Here is a 21,773-nt window from a genome sequence, read left to right as displayed (position 1 = left end):
GATTGCTAATTTAACACCCAGCTCAGCTTTATTCTCGAACAGTTTAGCTAGCAAAACCAGAAACACCAGGGGTAACATTTTGCAAGGCAGTTGTTTCAAAAATACCACACAACAATCATTCACGAAAAAGACTGCTTATTGTGCACGAGATACATAATTGCACGAGCCACAGCGAATCCCACAAATTCTTCTCTGCAGTGTAAAGATATTCATGCCAACTGACTGACGTCACACAGGCGACACTGGTTGGATCCGGTTGGATCTATGGGAAGTGAGGTCCAAAAACACACCTGCAATTACCGCTTCTCGCCATTGGCACCGCCATAGAGAACGAAACTGAAATCTTCGAGATTGTCACTTTAAATAGGCTATTGATTTTAACTACATTAACTTACATGCCCGAATAACCTAGAATTTAACACTAGTTTTTTTTATTTCAGTTTAGTTTTAGCTAGATTTAAGAGCATGTTTATTTTAGTTTAGTTTATGTTTTTTTTTCAAAGTCTCACATTTCAGTTACAACAATTTCAAACCTGTTGGGAAAGTGTGAAAAGTGATTGGTGATGATGATTGATAATGATATATAAAGAATCGAAAGAGCACAGTGAAATCCAGCATTTAGTAATGACATATTTGTTGGTTTTCAATTACTTGACTAATCATGCATTGGGGGGAAAGTGAGTCTTTATGGTCTGATCAGCTACATTTATGAAGAGTGATGAATGGCTGATGTTTGCAAACAACCCTGAAGGTTGAATGCCTATTATGGGATTGCTAGGGTGTTTCCTTGTGCAAATCAACATGAACAGGCACATACATTCAACTTACGACTGGGAGGCATTAAGGCTGGATTCACAGCAGATCAGGCAATGCAGCACCTTGCCGCAGGGTTGTGCGGCGATGTGGACGTGTCACTACATGGCCCATTTGTGTGACGTCATGTTGTGAACTTTAAGTTACACCTACTCCTATCCGCTAAAAGAAAAAATGGACACAAACACAAACTTGCTATCGTTATTTTGCAACGTAGACTGCCAGCCAGACACAGACGTTGAAGCTGGGTACACGAAATAAAGCAAGCGAGGACACAACTGGGAGAGTATCATCGTTTGGTCCATGAACCCCTAGTGCTATGCTAGGTACAATAAACTAACATGTAAGAACTGCCAAATAGCAAATATTTTATACAGCTTAATTCCGACGTTTGGAATTGATATTTAGCTAGTAATTATTGTTTCAGTACTCGTCCCATTACCCGGTACTGTCAAATCACGATGACGATTATAAAATTAAATCTTAGGAAATTAATTACGTCAGTGATTCATCTGACAGTTGCTCGGTAAACAGCGGACTGCTACATGGTAATTTAAACAACTTACGTGATTGGCCACTGCAGCGTGACGTCGGGTTTCGTTCCGGCAAAAGTTGATTCTGATTCAACTTTCTTGCCGCAGGCCGCTGCGTTTTTTTTCGGCACCCCATGCGGTCCCCCACTGCTGCAGCCTAAACCCACTACCCTCATTCAAATGAATGGGAAGACTGCCGTTTTTGCCGCACAACCCTGCGGCAAGCTGATCTGGTGTGAATCAGGCCTAATTCTCGTATACACCTGGGATACACAAAAAAAGGTTGATCATGTTTCATGAATCCCACATTGGTTTTTCGTAGGAACTTTTATTAACCTAAGTACCTAAATAAGAAATTAACCTAAGAACCTAAGTAAGAAATATTTAAGAAAAGTTTTTTGAATGAGGCCCAGTGTGTCATTGTCTGTCATAGTCAAGGTGCTCAGCATCTGGAGCCAATGCACTCATTACCTAAACTACTACTGTCAGCTTTTAGTGCAAGAAAAAAGTTAGTTACTTCAAATGGAACCATCAATGAAAAAAAATTAATCCCAAATTGTTTGAATATAATCCATCTGACATTTCCTCCCCAACATTGTCACCTGAAAAGAGTACTGCAAATAGGTAGAAATGTCATGTTTGTATGATGGTCCTCACATAGCATCAGATTACTGCTATCAATGTAGACAGGCTTGAAACAAAATATACAGTAATATATATGAACACTTACAGATGGGGTTTGTTATTCCAAAATAAAAGTAATATTTTTTTACATTTGAATGAATTGAACTGTGAAGACTTTTCAGCAGTTAAAATCATGTATTCGGATTCTTAAATGTTAGGGAGTGGATGCATTTAGATCCATTCTCAGCTTGAGTGACAACCAGTTGGGGTTCTTCACTCTTCACATTTCCCCACTTTAGTCCATTAAACAAGAAGGAGAGAAAGTCTTAAAACAAGCATGAATAAAAATGGGTTTAAAGAGACATTAGATTGATGGCACATGACTGTTGTTTCAGGGAAGACTTAAGGCAATGGGAAAATTCACAGGTGTATTGCATGCCTGCTGATGAGGTCACATTACAAGGGTAACGTTGGGCAAGTTTGAAGTATAATCGTCTGTACCTATAGCATTGCCGCAAGGTAAAAGCTCTGTACATTGTTCCATATTGTTCAATCAGTCTCCATGCACTGTATTTATTCATAAAGTTTTGCCAACACCATGGGGAATTATATTTGCGTGCAATTTGCCGTTGTATTGCATTTAAAAACAGTTGTGCATCTGTGCATTCATAAATGCAGGTGTGTGCAAGTGCACCAAATGTCAGTGTTCTCAAACAAATGGAGCTATTATTTACCATTAGGTCACCTGTTGGCAACCGCCCATGTTCTTAATACAGCACAGAAGAATGGTACAGTACCTGCCTCTGTCAGGCTGGGGACTTGAACTCTGGTCCCCCACGAGGCAGTCAAACACCTAGTCCACTGCACTACCAGAGACTGGAGGTGACTCAAGTGCAGAGCAACACAGGCAGGAGTTCAGCAGGTTTTAATCCACAACAAAAACACAAATACAAAAACTCAGAACTAGAAAAGAAAACACTCCTAAGCAGGGAAAAAGTTACAGGCAGGCAGAACAAGTCCAATACGTCAATCCAAAAATCAGAATCCAAAAACAGAGCCAAAGTCAAATACCACAGATCAGTCCATGAGACAAGCAAACACGCCAGCAAGGGAAAATTCAAAAGAGAATACCGAACACAGTCCAGGTCAAATCAGGCAACGTTTCAGTGGGGTCAACAAGAGGCTTGGGCTTGAGAAACACCAGGGAATCACGAAGACTTAGCAAAGACATAGACAGAGGACCGGGCTTAAATACACTGAGAAAACAAGCAAACAAGGCACATGACAGAGACAATGAGGTACAGGTGGGCAAGTTAACAAGAGGGCTGGGTCAACATAACAAGGGAGGGTAACCAGTGTCCAGAACAAAGAGTCTTTGGCACCCTCTGGTGGTTAAAAAGTAGTCCAACCCGTGACAGGACCCCCCCCCTTACGAACGTCTCCTGACGTTCCCAGGACAAGCAGGGTGTTGGAGGTGAAAGTCTCTTATAAGGTCCTTGTCAAGGATGTCCCGAGCAGGAACCCAGGAGCGTTCCTCGGGTCCGTACCCTTCCCAGTCCACCAGATACTGAACGCCACCACGAACCTGGCGGGAGTTCAGCAACCGGCGAACTGTGAAGGCAGGTTGGCCATGGATGATCCGAGGAGGGGGCGGGGCTTTGGGGGCAGGGGCCAGGGGGGAGACAAGGACTGGTCGTAACTTGGACACATGGAAGGTGGGGTTGATTTTCAGGGAACGGGGCAACTGGAGGCGATAGGTGACAGGGTTGACTCTGTGGAGCACCTTGAAGGGACCAACAAAACGAGGGGCAAGTTTGCGAGATTCCACCCGCAGAGGAAGGTCTCTCGAGGATAGCCAAACCCTCTGTCCAGGGCGGAAGTGAAGGGCTGGCCTCCGGCGACGGTTGGCTTGAATTTGGTTCCTCTTGGAGGTCCGCAGTAGTGCCTGGCGGACCCTTCGCCAGGTTCTCCTGCAACGCCGGATGAAGTGGAGGACTGAAGGCACACTGACCTCCTCTTCTTGTTCAGGAAACAGCGGTGGCTGGAACCCAAGCTGACATTGGAATGGTGACAACCCGGTAGCTGAGGACTGAAGGGTGTTGTGGGCGTATTCTGCCCACAGCAGCTGAGAGCTCCAGGACGAGAGGTTAGTAGCTGCCAGGCTTCTTAGTGTGGCCTCCAGCTCCTGGTTAACCCTTTCGGTCTGCCCATTAGACTGGGGGTGGAACCCAGAGGAGAGACTGGCTGTGGCCCCGATCAGCTTACAGAATGCTCGCCACACACGGGAGGAGAACTGGGGGCCTCTGTCCGAGACAATGTCCTGGGGAAAACCAAAAACTCGAAAAACATGATTAAAAACAAGTTTAGCCGTCTCAAATGCTGAAGGTAACTTAGGTAAAGGTATAAAACGACAGGCTTTGGAGAACCTGTCTACTATAACTAAAATAACACTATTACCTTCAGAAACTGGCAAGCCGGTGATAAAGTCCATGGAGAGGTGGGACCAGGGACGACTTGGGATGGGGAGGGGATGCAGCAGACCTTGTGGGCGTTGTTGTTGGTTCTTACTTTGGACGCACACATGGCAGCTGGCCACAAATGCTTTAACGTCCCTCATCATCTCAGGCCACCAGAAACGTCTGTGAAGAAACTCGTATGTTCTTTGGGATCCGGGGTGGGCAGTGAGGTGGGACGAATGTCCCCACTGTAGGACTTGGGACCTTACGGCTCGGGGCACAAACAGAAGTCCACTGGGGCCTGTTCCGGGATCTGGGTCATTCTGGAGTGCCTGCCTTACTGTAGTCTCGATCCCCCATCGGATAGGTGCTACTATTCGGGATGTTGAGATAACCGGCCTTGCATCATCATCTCGACTGGAGGGAAGAAGTTGCCTTGAGAGGGCATCGGGCTTCTTGTTCTTGGTTCCGGGGCGGTATGAGAGCGTAAAATCAAAACGACTAAAAAAAAGTGCCCACCGGGCCTGACGGGGGTTCAGACGCTTGGCTTGTTGGAGGTATTCCAGATTTTTATAGTCGGTCCACACCAGGAATGGATGTTGGGCCCCCTCCAGCCAGTGTCTCCAATCTTCCAGCGCTAGTTTAACAGCCAGTAACTCCCGGTCCCCGACATCATACCTGGACTCAGTAGGAGTCAAGCGGTGAGACAGGAAGGCACACGGATGCAGTTTTCCATCAGATGAGCGTTGAGAAAGGACGGCACCAATCCCCACATCCGAGGCATCTACCTCAACAATGAATGGTAATGCTGGATCAGGAAGCGTCAGGATGGGCGCTGAGGAAAAGCGTTGCTTAAGCTCCCGGAATGCCTTATCAGCCTCTTGAGTCCAAGCATAGGGAGCACCACTCTTCTTAGTTAGGGAAGAAATGGGGGCAGCCACTGAACTGAAGTCCCTGATAAACTTGCGGTAAAAGTTTGCAAATCCAAGAAATCTTTGGACCTCCTTGATTGATCTTGGAGTAGGCCAGTCACGCACTGCTTGGGTCTTCTTTGGGTCCATCTGAATTCTGCCCTCCCCAATGACAAATCCAAGGAACGAGACCTCCGTGACATGAAATTCACACTTCTCGGGTTTGACAAAGAGGTTATTCTTGAGCAGTCTCTGGAGAACTTGGCGCACATGATGACAATGCTCATGCAAAGATCTGGAGAAGATTAGTATATCGTCCAGGTAGACAAATACAAACTGATTTATCATGTCCCTGAGGACATCATTGATAAGAGCCTGGAAAACTGCAGGAGCATTTGTCAGTCCAAAAGGCATAACCTGGTACTCGTAATGACCGGACGGAGTATTGAAGGCGGTTTTCCATTCATCGCCCTCTCTGATTCTGATCAGATGGTAAGCATTGCGCAGGTCCAGTTTCGTGAAAACAGTGGCTCCCTGGAGCAAGTCAAATGCTGTTGACATCAGAGGCAGAGGATAACGATTGCGAATGGTGATTTTATTAAGACCCCGGTAGTCAATGCATGGACGCAATCCACCGTCCTTTTTACCCACAAAGAAGAACCCAGCCCCTGCTGGCGAGGTGGAAGGACGTATGAAACCAGAAGCCAGGGCATCCTTAATGTAAGTATCCATTGCCTTGCGTTCAGGTAAGGAAAGTGAAAAGATCCGCCCACGAGGGGGGCTACTACCTGGCAAAAGTTCAATGGCGCAGTCGTAGGGTCTGTGGGGTGGTAGTGTAGATGCCCTCTTCTTGCTAAACACCTCCTTCAAATCCAGATACTCGGCAGGAACATGGGTTAACTCGGAAGGGTCTGGAGACTCTAGCTGACAGGAAGGACTTGAAAAGAGGCATGTAGCATGGCAAGTAGGACCCCATTCGAGGATAGTGCCAGTAATCCAGTCAATATGGGGGTTGTGCCGGTTCAACCAGGGGAAGCCCAGGACCACAGGGAACTCAGGGGAATCAATTAAATGTAAGGAAAGCTCCTCTTGGTGAGTCTCTACCTTGAGACGCAAAGGGGAAGTAGCAGAAGTCACAATGCCATGCCCAAGAGGATGGCCATCTAAAGCCGTAACTGAGAGGGGAGTATCCAGAGTAACTTGGGGATCCTGAATCTTTGAACAAGATTAGCGTCAATAAAGTTCCCCGCAGAACCAGAATCTACCAGGGCTCGACAAGAATAATTCTGCTCACCCCAAGAGATGGTAATGGGAAGGTATACACCTGCACCAGGGGATTCGGGAGTAAGAGTTGCTCCCGTCACAGCCCTCCCTCTGCTGGACGGGATTGCTCTTTTCCCAAGAGCTCTGGACAGGAGGTTCTGAAGTGGCCAGGCTTGCCACAATAGATGCAACACCTCTCTCTTATGCGTCGATCCCTCTCAGCCTGGGATAGACGAGTGCGTCCCATCTGCATTGGTTCAGGTGCCTCAGTGAGAGATGTGGGTAGCTGCCAGGAAGGGCCTGTTAGTTCATGTCTCCTTGGGAAACTGGTGCGATCTCTGTGACGCTCACGGAGCCGGTTGTCAAGACGTATGGCGTGAGTAATAAGGGATTCGAGATTGCCAGGATAATCAACAGAAGCCAAACCATCTTTCAAGGCATCAGAGAGACCATTGAGAAAAGCCGAAATGAGTGCCGTCTCATTCCAACCACTTACAGCAGCAAGGGTACGGAACGAAATTGCGTAGTCAGCTACACTGTCTCTCCCCTGACGGAGCTGAAAAAGTTGTTTGGCTGCATCCTGGCCTGTGGCAGACTGATCAAAAACTCGTAGCATATCGCCAGTGAATGACTTGTAGTCTGAGCACTCCGGGCCCTGCTTCTGCCAGATAGCGGTAGCCCAAGCCAGGGCCTTACCGGTTAACAGGGTAATAATGTAGGCAATTCTGGACCTATCAGAAGGGAAGGTTGTTGGTTGTAGTTCAAAAGTCAGCTGGCACTGAATCAGGAAACCCTGGCATCCACCCGAATTCCCATCATACCTTTGGGGGGCTGGGAGGCGGGGCTCAGTACTGGGATGTGGAGAGGGAGGCCCAGAAGCATGTATGGAGGCAGGCATATAGGATTGTTGTACTGGAGCGGGAGGGGCTAGTGGTGCAGGTGAAGAGGATGAGGGCTCTGATGGAACCAACCTCTGAACGGTTTGAGCTAGCTGCTGTAGAACTTGGTCATGGCGAGCTAGAATCTCCTGCTGATTGGTTAGGGCTTGACCATGTGTGTCCATAGTGGAGCCAAAACTGTTCAAGGCAGCCATTATCCGTTCAAACTCCGTAGTGGAGATATTTACAGAAGATGTTGCTTCTGCTGAGTCAGTCATGGCTAAGTCTTCTGTCAGGCTGGGGACTTGAACTCTGGTCCCCCACGAGGCAGTCAAACACCTAGTCCACTGCACTACCAGAGACTGGAGGTGACTCAAGTGCAGAGCAACACAGGCAGGAGTTCAGCAGGTTTTAATCCACAACAAAAACACAAATACAAAAACTCAGAACTAGAAAAGAAAACACTCCTAAGCAGGGAAAAAGTTACAGGCAGGCAGAACAAGTCCAATACGTCAATCCAAAAATCAGAATCCAAAAACAGAGCCAAAGTCAAATACCACAGATCAGTCCATGAGACAAGCAAACACGCCAGCAAGGGAAAATTCAAAAGAGAATACCGAACACAGTCCAGGTCAAATCAGGCAACGTTTCAGTGGGGTCAACAAGAGGCTTGGGCTTGAGAAACACCAGGGAATCACGAAGACTTAGCAAAGACATAGACAGAGGACCGGGCTTAAATACACTGAGAAAACAAGCAAACAAGGCACATGACAGAGACAATGAGGTACAGGTGGGCAAGTTAACAAGAGGGCTGGGTCAACATAACAAGGGAGGGTAACCAGTGTCCAGAACAAAGAGTCTTTGGCACCCTCTGGTGGTTAAAAAGTAGTCCAACCCGTGACAGCCTCAGCGGGTTTCAGGTGTGAAACAACTTATGAACAGCTAACCTGTTCAACTGTTAGATCACTCTTGAAGGGAATAGGTATATCATCTTGGGATAGATTCATACATGCAGCAGGCTCATTGGACACTGAACATAAATTATACATCATACAGTACATGCACATTTTAGGCCTGGATTCAATCAACATTTGTCACATTTGTATATCAAGTTTTTTTTCATCTTTGCAAACACAAGTCTTTTTTGTTTTTGGTAACGGTACAAATGAACACTCGCTTTAAACTGAGAGTAAAAGTTAAGGGCAAATTTTGATTGAATCCAGCCCTTTGAAAGGGATTTTGAGAATGTTTGGTGTGGAGGCTGTTTCTATAGACCGAATACCCTCCTTTCGTGATAGAAAAACTGAATATATAACTTGCCTGATGTTTAGAAATTAATCTGTTAAATTTGTTTGTTTGGAGGACAATGTTTAGCTTTCCAGTTAAATTTCTCTCATTCCATTTAGGTTTGTCTCTATGATTTGTTGATTTACTGTGGCTGTCTTCTGAGGAAAAATAGAATACCACCATATGACCGAAGTTTGTGACAGCTTTATGATGGCTGATATAGGGACTTATTTTTGTTGCAACTGTTTCCTACGGTGCATGCAACCTGAGACCACTACACTGATGGAAATAAGTAACAAGATATAAAAACTGATATTTAGGGGTTCTGCTGGAACCCTATTATTTTTGTTAGGATTATTTTTATTACTAAAATAACTGTGAACAAGAATGGCCCAGAATCACCAAACTTCGTAGGCATGTATAGATAGGTGAACTCTTGGATCCAGTAAATTATGATGCAGATTGAACACCTAGTAGCGCTAGAGCATGGGACAAAATTTTGACATTCAGGAGCCCAGCCCCACAATTTGGTGTACAGGCCATGATGGGGAACAAATTTGCCTCAATGACCCATTGACCAAAGTCGACCGTATTGAATTTTCTGCCATTTTGCATGTTTTGTTAAAAAAATGACCGATTTGCATGATATGAAAACAACCCCAATAGCTTGATAATGGTATTACTTTTCAAGCAATTTTATCAAAATCTACCCACATTATGAGCCAATGAAATTTCAATGGGCATGGCTTTTCACCAAAATCCAAATAATTCCAAAACCGTTTGACATAAAGCTATGAAATTAGGTACGTACATTGACTGTTAGATGAAGACTCCATCTGTTAAGGTTTAGCCAAATCCAATCACATGATACAAATATTTTAAAAATTCCAAAATTCATTAAAAAATCACTGTTGGATCAGAGAGGTCAGCATGGTCTAATAGCTCAGGTGGAATATACAGACGGGTGACAAATTAAAGGAAAACCAACAGAAAGTGTAAGGTGCTGGGCCACCATGAGAACAGTTTCAGTGTGCTTTGGCATAGGTTCTACAAGTCTCAGGAACTCTACTGGAGGGATGGAACAGTGTTCTTCCAAAAGATATTCCCTCATTTAGTGTTTTGATGATGGTGATGGAGAGCGCTGTTTAACACATCGGTCCAAAATCCCCAACAGGTGTTCAGGTGCTTTGAGATCAGGTGACTGTGAAGGCCATAGTATATGATTCCCATAATTTTCATACTTAACAACCCATTCAGTGACCCCTTGTGCCCTGTGGATGGGGGTATTGTCATCCTGGAAGAGACCACTCCCATCAGGATAGAAATGTTTCATCATAGGATAAAGGTGAATAACTTTGTATTAATTTGCAGTGACCTTTCCCTCTAAGGGAAAAAGTGGACGGAAACTACAGTGCCTTCAGAAAGTATTCACACCCCTTCACTTTTTCCACATTTTGTTATGTTACAGCCTTATTCTAAAATTCATTAAATTCATTTTTATTCACATAAATCTACACACAATACCCTATAATGACAAAGTGAAAACAGGTTTTTAGACATTTTTGCAAATTTATTAAAAATAAAAAACTAAAATATCACATTTACATAAGTATTCAGACCCTATCACGCTCAAAATTGAGCTCAGGTGCATCCTGTTTCCACTGACCTTATATAGACAGGTGTGTGCCTTTCCAAATTATGTCCAATCAATTGAATTTACCACAGGTGGACTCCAATCAAGTTGTAGAAACATTTCAAGTATGATCAGTGGAAACAGGATGCACCTGACACAGTCTGGTCATGTCCTGAGGAAGTCACCTGAGGAAGAGTTGCTCTTCTGTTTTTTCTTACATATTACACTAATATTCAAGCATCACGGTCAACAAATGTACGTGTACAAAAAGCCTGCAGGACCGGGGGTTGGGAGCCACATTCAGTAGATTAGGGCTGTTATCACCTAACAGAACTGGTTTTACTGCTTCTGGGGGCCCCACTTCTCCCCCTGCCTTGGCTCAAGCAAAGGCTAACCATTTGGGCCTGTCCTCTCAGGCACTACGGTAAGGTGATTGGGGAGGTTTATTGCACGGCAACCGGCCTCAGTAGGCCCACCAATCAGCATTGGGCACCACGCACAATAGTTTATAGTCAGTCTCAACCCCACCCCAGTTAATGGCTGAATACAGACTGAGAGGACAGAGGGGATTCTTATCAGGGAGGTAAGAGGACTGTGTGATAGGAGTGCGTGCGTGCCCAAAGACCACATACCTAATCACACGTGATCATAACCCATTACCCTTCATCACCTCATCCCATTGCCCACCTCCACCTGTCTGTAATAAAGTTATTGGAATTGGAATCCTGGTCAATGCGTGTTCTAACCGACACCCCGTGGCGATCACACAAAGTGACAGTAAACCTAGGGATTGGAGGAGCAGGTGCTGTCTGGATAACATAAATTATTCTACCACCCTGCCCTTCCTTACAGTACGCTTTCAAACACAATTTCTAACCATATTTACTGGTGTCTTTCCCATAGATCTAAAGGCAGATGTCACTTTAGTCACCTTTCATATTGAAACACTAGCCAATTGAGCAATCTTTGCGACTAGCTCCTGCCATCCGTGACGCAATAATGAACCTTCTATCACTTATAACCTCTTGCCATCTTGATCCAAAATTGAGGTCAGCTGGGCCTATTCAGTATTTTTATACATGCCACAGAGCATGCTAGGATGCTAATTGCTTAATTGTATTGTGCAGTACACCTGTATGGAGGCATCTGCATTCGTTATGTTTCTCCACTCATTTATTCAGGTTTTTCCTTTAATTTGACTCCCCCCCCCCCTAAATAATACTAAACTAAAACTGAAATAATACATTTTTAAACTTTCCACAAAGGGAACTTTTCCTCCCTTTTAAACTCTTTGAATAATATTTACTAAGGATTTGTAGGGCTTTTATAGACGCTAATGAGACAAATCTTTCCATATTTACTTAGGTGCCACATTGAAGGTTTGCGCTGGTAAAATGAGAGAAATCCCTAAAATTGCATGTTTGGGTTAATGATATGTATTTTATGGTGTTCTCCTGTTAGATTACAAAATTATGCAACAGAACAGATAAAAAAGATCCTACTAAATTGCGAGGAAATTGGAAATTATAATGTTATATAGAGATGTAAACTTACAGTATTAATGCTTTCACTCTACTCAATAATATTCTTATAACTTGTATTACCATCTATATTATTCATTCATTGATCAAATACCATTAATGATATACATTTTGAAACCAATTAACTGCATATGTGAGGATAAATATGCTTTGCATAGAAGTATGCTGTGTATACAGCATGACAACACTATATATAACATTAAGGCTTAACCTGACTCACAAAGTATCAAAATTTTTGAAAATCAAATAAAGGACTTCTTCATTTATTCCTCTTCTTCTTTGTCTCCTTCTTGTTCTTCTTCATATTATTATTATTATTATGTTGATGTGAGGCTCCACACTGGAACCTTTAAAATAAACCTTAATGCCATTTAGATTTGTTAGCCACTATGCAACAGTCATATTGAATGCTCACCAGAGGCATATGCATTGGCCACAATTTTATATCGAAAACTTGCCTGGGCAGTGATGGTCTAGAGTCAGATCGAGATATGGACATTGTGTCTTGAGCAAACACAGGATAAAGCAGTGCTGAAATGCCATGGGTCAGAGAACCAAGATTAGGCTTGTTTCACATTTTTCCACTTCTGTCCAAGTTTCTTTCAAATGGGTTGAGGTGGTGAAGATAAACAGGTCACAGGATTATCTTCTCAAAGGGCCTAGGGTCTGTGAGACAAAAAAATTAGCAGTTCAAGTTTCTAGTACTATTCAGAATCTGCACAACCATAATGATTAACTATATTTTACTTGACTCCCCAAGTGGGTTTGTGTGTTGGAGCTTTTGGAAAGTATCAAGGAAAGTTCTGTTCTTATCTAGAGCCCGAAACACAGAGATTTCTGCTGCAGTAGTATTGGTTTGGAGATGACATCACACACAAATCATTCCCTGCCTTGCCAGAGTACATATATACATTATAGGCCTGAATACAGACCTCCTAAGCAAATGATAAAGTCTCCAACATTGTCTTCCCATTACAGATAAATACAACCATGCGTTCTCGTAGCAACAGTTTAGAGGATGCAGCGAAAACCAGGCCATCCCAACACAGAGCACGCTCCCGACAACGGAACTGTGGAAAGGCATGGAATAAAGAGACCTCCAAAGACACGGGTACTGTCCTGAGAAACCACATGGGTGAAGGGCATGCCCGCAGTGACAGGACAGGGGGAGTGTCCACAGGAAAGGGGAGGGACCTCTCACGAGATGACCTCCTCTTCCTTCTCAGTATGCTGGAGGGAGAGCTGCAGGTAAGGATGACCAAAGGGTGGGTACAGCCTAACCCAAAATTAGATGGTTTGTATGCATGCATGACCCTGGGGTGGGATCCAAAAAGATGTAAGGGGGAAACCCACAGTGACCTGTCCAGTGTAGATCAACACAGTCATAGATCAATACAGAAATGTAGTTTTGCAAATATAAGTAAACTTCTACCACCCCAACCTTACTCAAAACCAGAAATCCCACTACTTATCCATCCTACAGATTCCCAAGTGACTCTAAAATGATGGATACTGCACAGATAGATACTATATGGAACTAATTATATTAATGCAATTGCATGAATATCACTTCTAATGTCTCAACATTATACATGACCTGAAATATCAGGACTTATCCATCCTATGGATTCCGAAGGCCATAGTGCCCTTGGTTGGCTGAATGAAATGTCAGTCATTCCCAGGGAACTCTGACAAAGCATGACCAGGATTGATGGAACTGAAGACAGAAACTGGCTGGAGTCTGTGTTCATCTGCCTTCCTTAATTTTGGCTTTTCCCTCCCCTTCCCTCTGTCCCTCCTCCCCACTCACTTTCACAGGCCAGAGACGAGGTGATCACGGTGTTGAAGGCAGAGAAAATCGACCTGGCTTTGCTGGAGGCCCAGTATGGCTTTGTTACCCCACAGAAGGTTCTGCAGGCTCTGCAGAGAGACTCCATACAGAGTAAAGGCATCAAGTGGCAGGAAGACATCTATGAAAAACCAATAGCTGAGGTAGGTACACTTTCTCTGGGCATCTGAAAATAGCCATATTTCATGCACCTTAACTATGGTAGCTACAGGCTGCCATACCATACTGAGTATTGGGAAAACTCAGAAAAAAATATTTTAGTAATAGATTTTTATAAAATTATTAACTTCATTATAGTTATGCCTATTGCCCTTGTTCTACTGGCATAATTCTAAAATTCAATGTAATAATTAAATATTTTAACTGAACTAACCACCTAGGAGGCCCCCTTATACATTCTATTAAAGGGAATCTACATCCTACTTTAAAGATATTGTCGGACTAGCAAGGATTAATTAAAAATATGTTTATTTTCTGAATCCAGCGGTTCCAACAGTCAATGTCCTTATTAAAATGTCCAGCACTCTGAATACTGAACCCAGTGATACTGCATGGTAGAACCACTCACTTAACCTACATGTAAAATATATTTTATTAGATTTAATTTAATAATTATGTTTAAAATTAGAATTATCAATTAAATTGCCAAATTCTTTGATAGATCAGTCTACAGAAAACTGGTGGAATCAACCAACAAGTCAAAACAAGCGGTATATCAGGTTTTCAGATTAAATAATTGAATTCAATAAGAAGCAGTCAATTATATCAATTAATTGAAAACATACATTCTTTATTGAATGCAGGCACACTACTTCTAAATTACACAACAGAAGACATACAGCAAAACATTTTACAACTAATCTAGAAATACCAGAAAATAGAGAGAGAGAGAGACGGATAAGAGAGAGAGAGAGAAACGGATTGGCCAGACCTTGCCAAAGTATCACCCACTTCCAGTATAAGCGCCACAAGGAAACCAGCTAAAAACACACAACATAGGAACCACCACCAAAATAAAAAGAGAAAAACTCTTCTTCTTCCAGGCTCTGAAACCAAACGCAACACAACAACTTTCTCCTGTGGCCATCTTAAATACCTTACCCAGCATGGCTTGAGGATGTTTGCCCTGATTGGGTGATGCTGGGGTAAGGTTTAGGAGAGAAGGGAAGGGGGGTCAGACTAATTTATGGCAAGGACTGGCCTACCTAAAGATTGCATTCAAACTAAAAGTAATGGGGAATGTTAGGCATGCAGGATCTCCAACCCCCAATATGGTGTCCTGCGTCATATGGTTTGTCTCTTCTGAGGAGGTGAGACCCATAGATTGTCAGCCTAGATTAGGGTATCAGTGGAATTTCAAATTGCCCCAATCACATTTGCTTTGATGCTTGTGATGGGGAGGCCAGGCCACATTCTTATTTATTGTTTCCCTCTCTAAGGCCAAAATCTAAACACTACATATCCTACAATGTGGTGTTTTATTACTTCATTATTGGTAGTTTTTAAAATGCTACTTTTCAAAATTGTTGTTATCTAGACACAGTTCAATGCCCTGTATCCAAATCATGTCCCTAATAGTGTGAGTGGCTGCCGCCCTGGTGGTGCATCACTCAAGCATTTTTACAAGACTGCTTATGTCATGAGCTCAACTGGAGGCACAGTGCTGTGGAGTATCAGAACCAGGTTTAGACACAATTTATAAGGGAAGGGGAGTGATGAGGATCTGCCTCCTCCTCAGTTGGACAGACCGGTGGAGAAGCAGACCTAGGTTTATGCATGGTTTAAAAGCAGACTGACAGGGATCTGTCTCCTCCTCAGTTGGACAGACCGGTGGAGAAGCAGACCTAGGTTTATGCATGGTTTAAAAGCAGGCTGATAGGGATCTGTCTCCTCCTTAGTTGGACAGACTGGTGGAGAAGCAGTGGGAGACATACCGGCGCATGCTGGAGCAGCTGCTCCTGGTGGAGCAGGCCCACAAGCAGGCGCTGGGAAAGCTAGAGGATGAGAAGCGGAACCACAGCGAGTTCATGCAGAAGAGTGATGAGTTCACCAACCTGCTGGAGCAGGAGCGCGAGCGGTATGCCCTTACTATAATTATACACACATGAGGGAAACACCTGTGTTCTTACAGTAATCACACACACTCAAGTAGTTAATTGCAAAAGTATTGGCACTGTGAAACAATTATTTTTGTTTTGGCTCGGGACTCAAAACTTTTTTCACTTACACTGAAGAAAGTAAATAAAATACCAGCCACACATTAAGTAGCTTATTAATCCAGTGCTGTCAAGGGCTCTCTGATACTGTCTGGCTGCCAGCACAAGCAATTCATTGTATTACTAAGGATAATAAACAGCTAAATAGAATGTCCCAAGCATTACAGAAACTTTCTTATGGAAATAATCTTTGGATGCTAGTGAAAACAAATATTGGTATCTTCAAGCCCTGGAATCACAGAACAATCAACAAGTTGCTCATTGGGCAATAAAGAAACAAAAAAGGCAGAAATATCTTGAGACAAGCAAACCAAATGAGCAGCATGCTTGAAATATGCAGAGCAAGTTCGATCAGGAAACTCTTGCTGCAGGCGACCGTTGGATGGCCTCAGCAACCAAATGTTCTCATACTCAACCAATCACATAAACACCACTACTTGTTCTCATACTCAACCAGTCGCATACACACTTCACAAATGGAGCACCTCTCCAGTGCTGCTCATTGCCTGCACTACTCTTTACATGCTACACTACACTTGCTGCAGCTCACAGAATTGCACTCACACTCTGCCACTCAAGCTTCTACCTGTTGTTTGGATCTGTTTATAGGTACTGGGGGGTTGGTTGGTATTTCTCCTGTTTAGTAGGGGAAACGCATTGTGCTTCCTGTTTGACAGGCTAGTACATGCTGGTGCGTGCAAGGACATACATAAAGCAGATCCATTCTGTATCAAACCAAAACTAATTACATTGCATATACATTAATCTTTTATCTAAATATGTGAGCTGTCCTGACTGAAATGGCATAGTGCAGAGTATAATACTGGGATTCTTCAATGAAGTTCAAGACACTCTTATTGGAGGAAGAAATTAGTTAAAATGCCTTCATTGAATAGGCATATTTTAAAGAAATGTTGAAAAGCAGACTAATGCCAAAGTATTTTGGCCACAACAGCTTTTATCACAGAGTCATCTTCATACAATTTTCAGTGAGATAATTAATGATGCAAATACTAAATTGTCATGTCAAACCAAAGTGAAGTTGCCAATACCAAAAAATACAGAAAATTCACTAAATTAACTAGAATATGTACAGAACCCTTACATTGCGAAATACTTTGCTTGTCTCTAGCTTCCTTCTGGGTGAATTTTGGGAGGGGGTGGGTAACAAAAAAGGGAGAGTGATCGATTCCCAATTGCTGTTTTAATATTCTAAATGAAAGTATAGTTATATTTTTTAAGTATTCCAGAAGCTGGGTATCATTTTCAGTTTTCAGTCAATACTTGCAAATGTGACAGATCTCAGGTTCATCTCGAACTTTCCCCAGATTCTTTGGCTTTCATCTTTTGGACAGAAATGTATCTCAGCCCTCACCCCAAAGATGTAAGCTAACCAATGCCTTGAAATAGCTGCTTTGATTTTAGTAAAGAGCAGATTTATTCCAGGTGGGTTGTTACTTGCCAGAAATTACAGGCCGTTAAGGCGGAGAATTAAGCCTACATTTCTGAGAGAGATGAGGTAGTTTTTTTTCAACAGAAACTACAACATAGTCATGGTTGTTCAGAAGAAAGGCTTCTGGGTTGTAAAACACAAATTCTCATTAGTTGTGGTCACTGTGTTTTTTTTTTTTTCCCATCAGGAGAGAGACTAAGAGGTAAAAAAAAAACCCACATCAAATTTGATCATAATAAGGAAGTAAAAAATACTTATATAATATATAAAATATAATAAAATAATTAAATAAGTTAAATAAATTAAGTAAATAATTTGGTACATATTGAGGATGGATACAACTAATTTATGGCATATAGAATTACGTTCATGAATATTTCTCTCATTGGCTTTTGCAGAAGCTCAAAATGAAAAATCAGAATAATGCGTTTGGAATATGGCGACATGAAAAGCATTCACCTGAAATTGTACAACTAGGTCATAATGGGTCTTGATTGAAAAGTACTACTTTGCCAGTTGCCAAAAACTAGATGCCAAAAGTGCGGTACCTCAGAGATTCCAACTTTCCTGTAAGGACCACATTTTAAAGGCATGGTTGTAAAATCCACTGCTGTGTTGTGTAATGCGCTTTAGTGTAAGTGTAGTGTGCAGTCAGTCGAAATACTTGGAAGAAGCGTACATTGGTGTAGCATACCTATCAAATATAATTTTACCCTGTCTGCTATTTCTCTTTTTGGTACAGTATTTTCATCTGTCTGTCCTGTCTTTAATAGTGATTACACAGCTTTGGACTTGGTTCTTGCTAGTTTTAGACAATATAAAAATACTTATTATCATACCTATTTACTGTCAAGAGAGAGTAATTTGCTGTGTATAAAGTCTGATCTTGGACCCTCAAAAGATCGGCCTGTGTTCTGTGTAAGTTAGTGTTAGGTTGAACAGAACATTTCTTTACTCATAATACAATTGGCCACCAATCTTATTTGGTCAGCTAATGTTGTTTTGATGCATATTTGGGATGGATAGTGCTGAATACAAAGGCCTGGATTCAATCAACATCTGTCCTTGACTTTGACTAACAATTAACACTTGCGTGTATTTATAAGTCAAAGTTGATGAAAAATGTTGATTGACTCCAGACCATCATCTATATATGCTTAATTTGAAAGCAGGACTAAGACAGAGGGGATTCTTTCTAAAGAGCACATGGCTTCCCTCGTAATAAGGCTCAAATATCAACAAGGAGTTTAACACCAGAGCAATAATAACTGGTATAATCCTACAAACCTGTTTTGATACAAGGAGAACACTTATTTTAATGAGACAGAGCAACTTAGTGCCTTAAATGAAACCCTTGGTTGAGTTATTTTTCTTCCTGCTTTGTGCCAAAACTTTTAAACCCTACACTGATGTACTCTGGCAGAGTCTCTGTGCTGGCCTTAAGCCAGCTGTGTCAGCTGAATCTCAAGATGCTCTTGACTGAGAATTTTACAGCATTAACTGGGAGTTGTAACACAGTGACTTCAGAAGTGTTTATCAGAGCAGATGTGTATTAAACTTGCCTAATCAACATAACACAGGTACTACCACCTCTTCCCTGTTGCCTTTGTGAGATTACAAAAGACTGATTTATTTTACAGTGTGTGAAACACATTTGGTGACAGCCCAATACAAGAGGCTAACTGTGATTATTGCATTATCTGGGCTGTACATTATGTTTCCCTTGGCAAAGTCGGTTACAGAATTGCAGGGCATGCCTGGAAGTAGAGACTGCCATGAAAAATAAGCCTCATTCCAAGGTCACGTTAATTATTCTGTGTGAAAAATGAAAAATTTATTCAAGAAAAAAGAAACACAATGGCTCAGAACAGCATTAATCACAGATAACGTTCAACAAAATGTCAGGTTTCCATAGAAACGACTGAAGTGCCATTCAGAGTATGTCCAGAATTTTTGCAGCACTGATTTTGGCAACCTTGCTATTATACAAGTATATCTTCAGAGCCACAGCTTCACTTGGGCTTTCTCAGTTCAGGTGTAACACAAGGGATCACAACCATCAAAGGTTTTGACAACTGTGTACTTCAAAGTGAAAGATCTTCCCATTGTCCTGCTTTAATTCTTCATAGGGTAGTTATGTTTTTCATTTGAAAGCCTGAGAGTTCCTGAGGAAAATGTGGGCACACGCCTTTATTAACATCACAAATCACCCATTAATTTTGAAACACATCTGCTATGATACCTGCATGGCACTTTCCCTTGTAACATTTTGCCTTCTTAACATAGATTTAAGGAAGTCAAGAATGTAGTTATGCACTTTCAAATGCTAAATTTAAGTTTGATTTGCACGTAACAGCATTGCCTAGCATGATATTGAAATCCATGACCTTCTGGTAACATGCACTAGTCACTTCTTATGATGCTGCCCCAACCCACTGAGCAAAGACATGTCCAAAAGAAGTCTTTTGAACGTCTTTGTCGCACGTTGAAAAGATGTGCCCTGAAGAGCCGGAATGAAAGTTTTTATGTCTTCTGAACGTCCATGTTGACGTCCACAGGATTTCTGTTTTTTTTTTCTCCCTATTTTCTCGTTATACCAATTCCCCGTGTGTATTTTCTCATTATACCAATTCCCCGGTGTGTACTACGCCGGGCACCCACCGCACGCGTAGCGTAAGCGGCGCGTAAGCAGCACGGCGAAGCAGCACGGCGCGTAGCGTGTCTCCACTGGTTCCGTTTGTGTCGCGCAAAGGCTTGCTTAAAGCTCTATATTCATAGTAGCTCTCGCAGTCTGCAGTGGGATTACATCGTGTATTTCACGTTTGTTCACGACTGTCGATTATGGGTTAAGTGAATACTTTGGTGAGAGACCTTTTTCAGTTTGTTAATTTGGTAATATTTCGTTAACTCATGTAAATACGTGAGAAAGTAAACGCTTTCAAGAATTACCATAAGCTTAAATCGCAACGTAGCCTGCATAATAATCAATCTCAAGCATGCCAATTTCATGAAGAATATGTAATGATCATAATAATAATAAATAATCCGTAATCAACCATTGGGAATTTCCGTGTTGTCTTGTCATTCACGTCAAAACATTTATAGGATCAGATTTAGTAAAATCAGCTAATCATGATTAGCTATCAATCCCTTGGAAAAAACATTCTCTGTAAAGAGAGGTGGCAACAAATGTAAACACAACAGAGCTACCAGCCCTTTTATTGATTTGCTCTCCAAGAACTGCAGGATGTGGCCTGTTACTGTTATAAAACAGTCACCCCAAAACTTGCTCAGAGGAGGAGGTGGAAAGAACAGAAAACCTATGAGAATGTAACATAGGTGAGTGTTTATCACCCTTTTAAGAGAGAACTAAATAATCTCCCCTTATCAAAGCACCAGGCTGGCTTGATACCCCTACCAGTTTGCAGAGGGCCAAGCCACAGCAGTTTTTAATTTCATGCTCATTCAGCTATTGTTATACAAGACATTACAAGGGAATGTAATCATTTCCTTTCTGGTCCCTGGCACCGAGGGCCCTTGATTACATAGCTATGTGCAGCATGAGTAGGGAACAGATGCCAGATTTCCTCATTTTGTGACTGAGAGCCTCGGACTGTTGGGTGACCCTTCCCTAGAACCCCGAAAAAGCATGTTAATAAGCGGGGTTCGTGCAGGTGGGGGCGGGCGTTGACACGCGTGATTTAAGTTAATTTGGGAGTCATGTGCAGTGCCTTTAGAAGCCTGACCTCAAATGATTTCTCCTCACCTTGCACTGGCACAGCTCTAAGAGTGAGATAGTTTCTTAATTAAAAGATGTTATTTCAAAACATGCAAGCTGAGAGCAACCTAACAGCCTCTGCTGATGGGTTCAGCTCCATAAGTCCTTGTCATTCTTTAAGTGATACCACGGGAGTTGAGTGCTTTATAGCAAAGTTTACCCGTTCCATCCTATCCATAGCATTCAGGAACTCTCACACTGTAAATCAAGCCTGTTACGTCCCTCCGCCTCAGGTGGGGGCGCTGGCCGTTTGGACACGCGTGTGTCTTAAAGTTAATTGTGAGCACCTGTGGCGGTGCCCTTTTAAGAAGCCTGGAGTCGGCTTCTCAGGAGATGGGAGTTTTTTCTCCTCACCTCTCGACCACGGCCGGGTCTTGATTTTATCTGGTGTTTTGCGTCTATTTTAGTATTTCTTTTTGTAATTAAATAAAGTTATTGGTTAGTTTTGGGAAACCTTGGTGTCGCCATCGCTTATGTTCGCGGGGGCTTGAGAGCAACCGTAACAAAGCCACTGCTGGAAAAACTTGAGTTTGTATTG

General features: G+C 42.6%; 1 protein-coding gene and 1 long non-coding RNA gene across 2 annotated transcripts in view; one reads left to right on the top strand and one right to left on the bottom strand.

The window, feature by feature from the left end:
- LOC135252006 (uncharacterized) overlaps nucleotides 1-21,773 on the bottom strand; it is a 364,708-nt gene that overhangs the window by 195,328 nt on the left and 147,607 nt on the right. The window lies entirely within an intron of this gene.
- The window catches only part of filip1l (filamin A interacting protein 1-like), a 118,340-nt gene that overhangs the window by 39,408 nt on the left and 57,159 nt on the right, over nucleotides 1-21,773 (top strand). Inside the window, exons 2-4 of the mRNA XM_064329865.1 lie at nucleotides 12,918-13,187; nucleotides 13,758-13,931; nucleotides 15,687-15,865. Coding sequence (XP_064185935.1) covers nucleotides 12,930-13,187; nucleotides 13,758-13,931; nucleotides 15,687-15,865 — 611 coding nt within the window. The 5' untranslated portion in view covers nucleotides 12,918-12,929. The remainder of the gene's footprint in view (nucleotides 1-12,917; nucleotides 13,188-13,757; nucleotides 13,932-15,686; nucleotides 15,866-21,773) is intronic.

The sequence above is a fragment of the Anguilla rostrata genome, chromosome 3 (genome assembly GCF_018555375.3).
Source record: "Anguilla rostrata isolate EN2019 chromosome 3, ASM1855537v3, whole genome shotgun sequence".
Lineage (NCBI taxonomy): Eukaryota > Metazoa > Chordata > Actinopteri > Anguilliformes > Anguillidae > Anguilla > Anguilla rostrata.
Note: the sequence above shows the minus strand (reverse complement) of the source record. Positions and strands in the feature narration are given on the sequence as shown.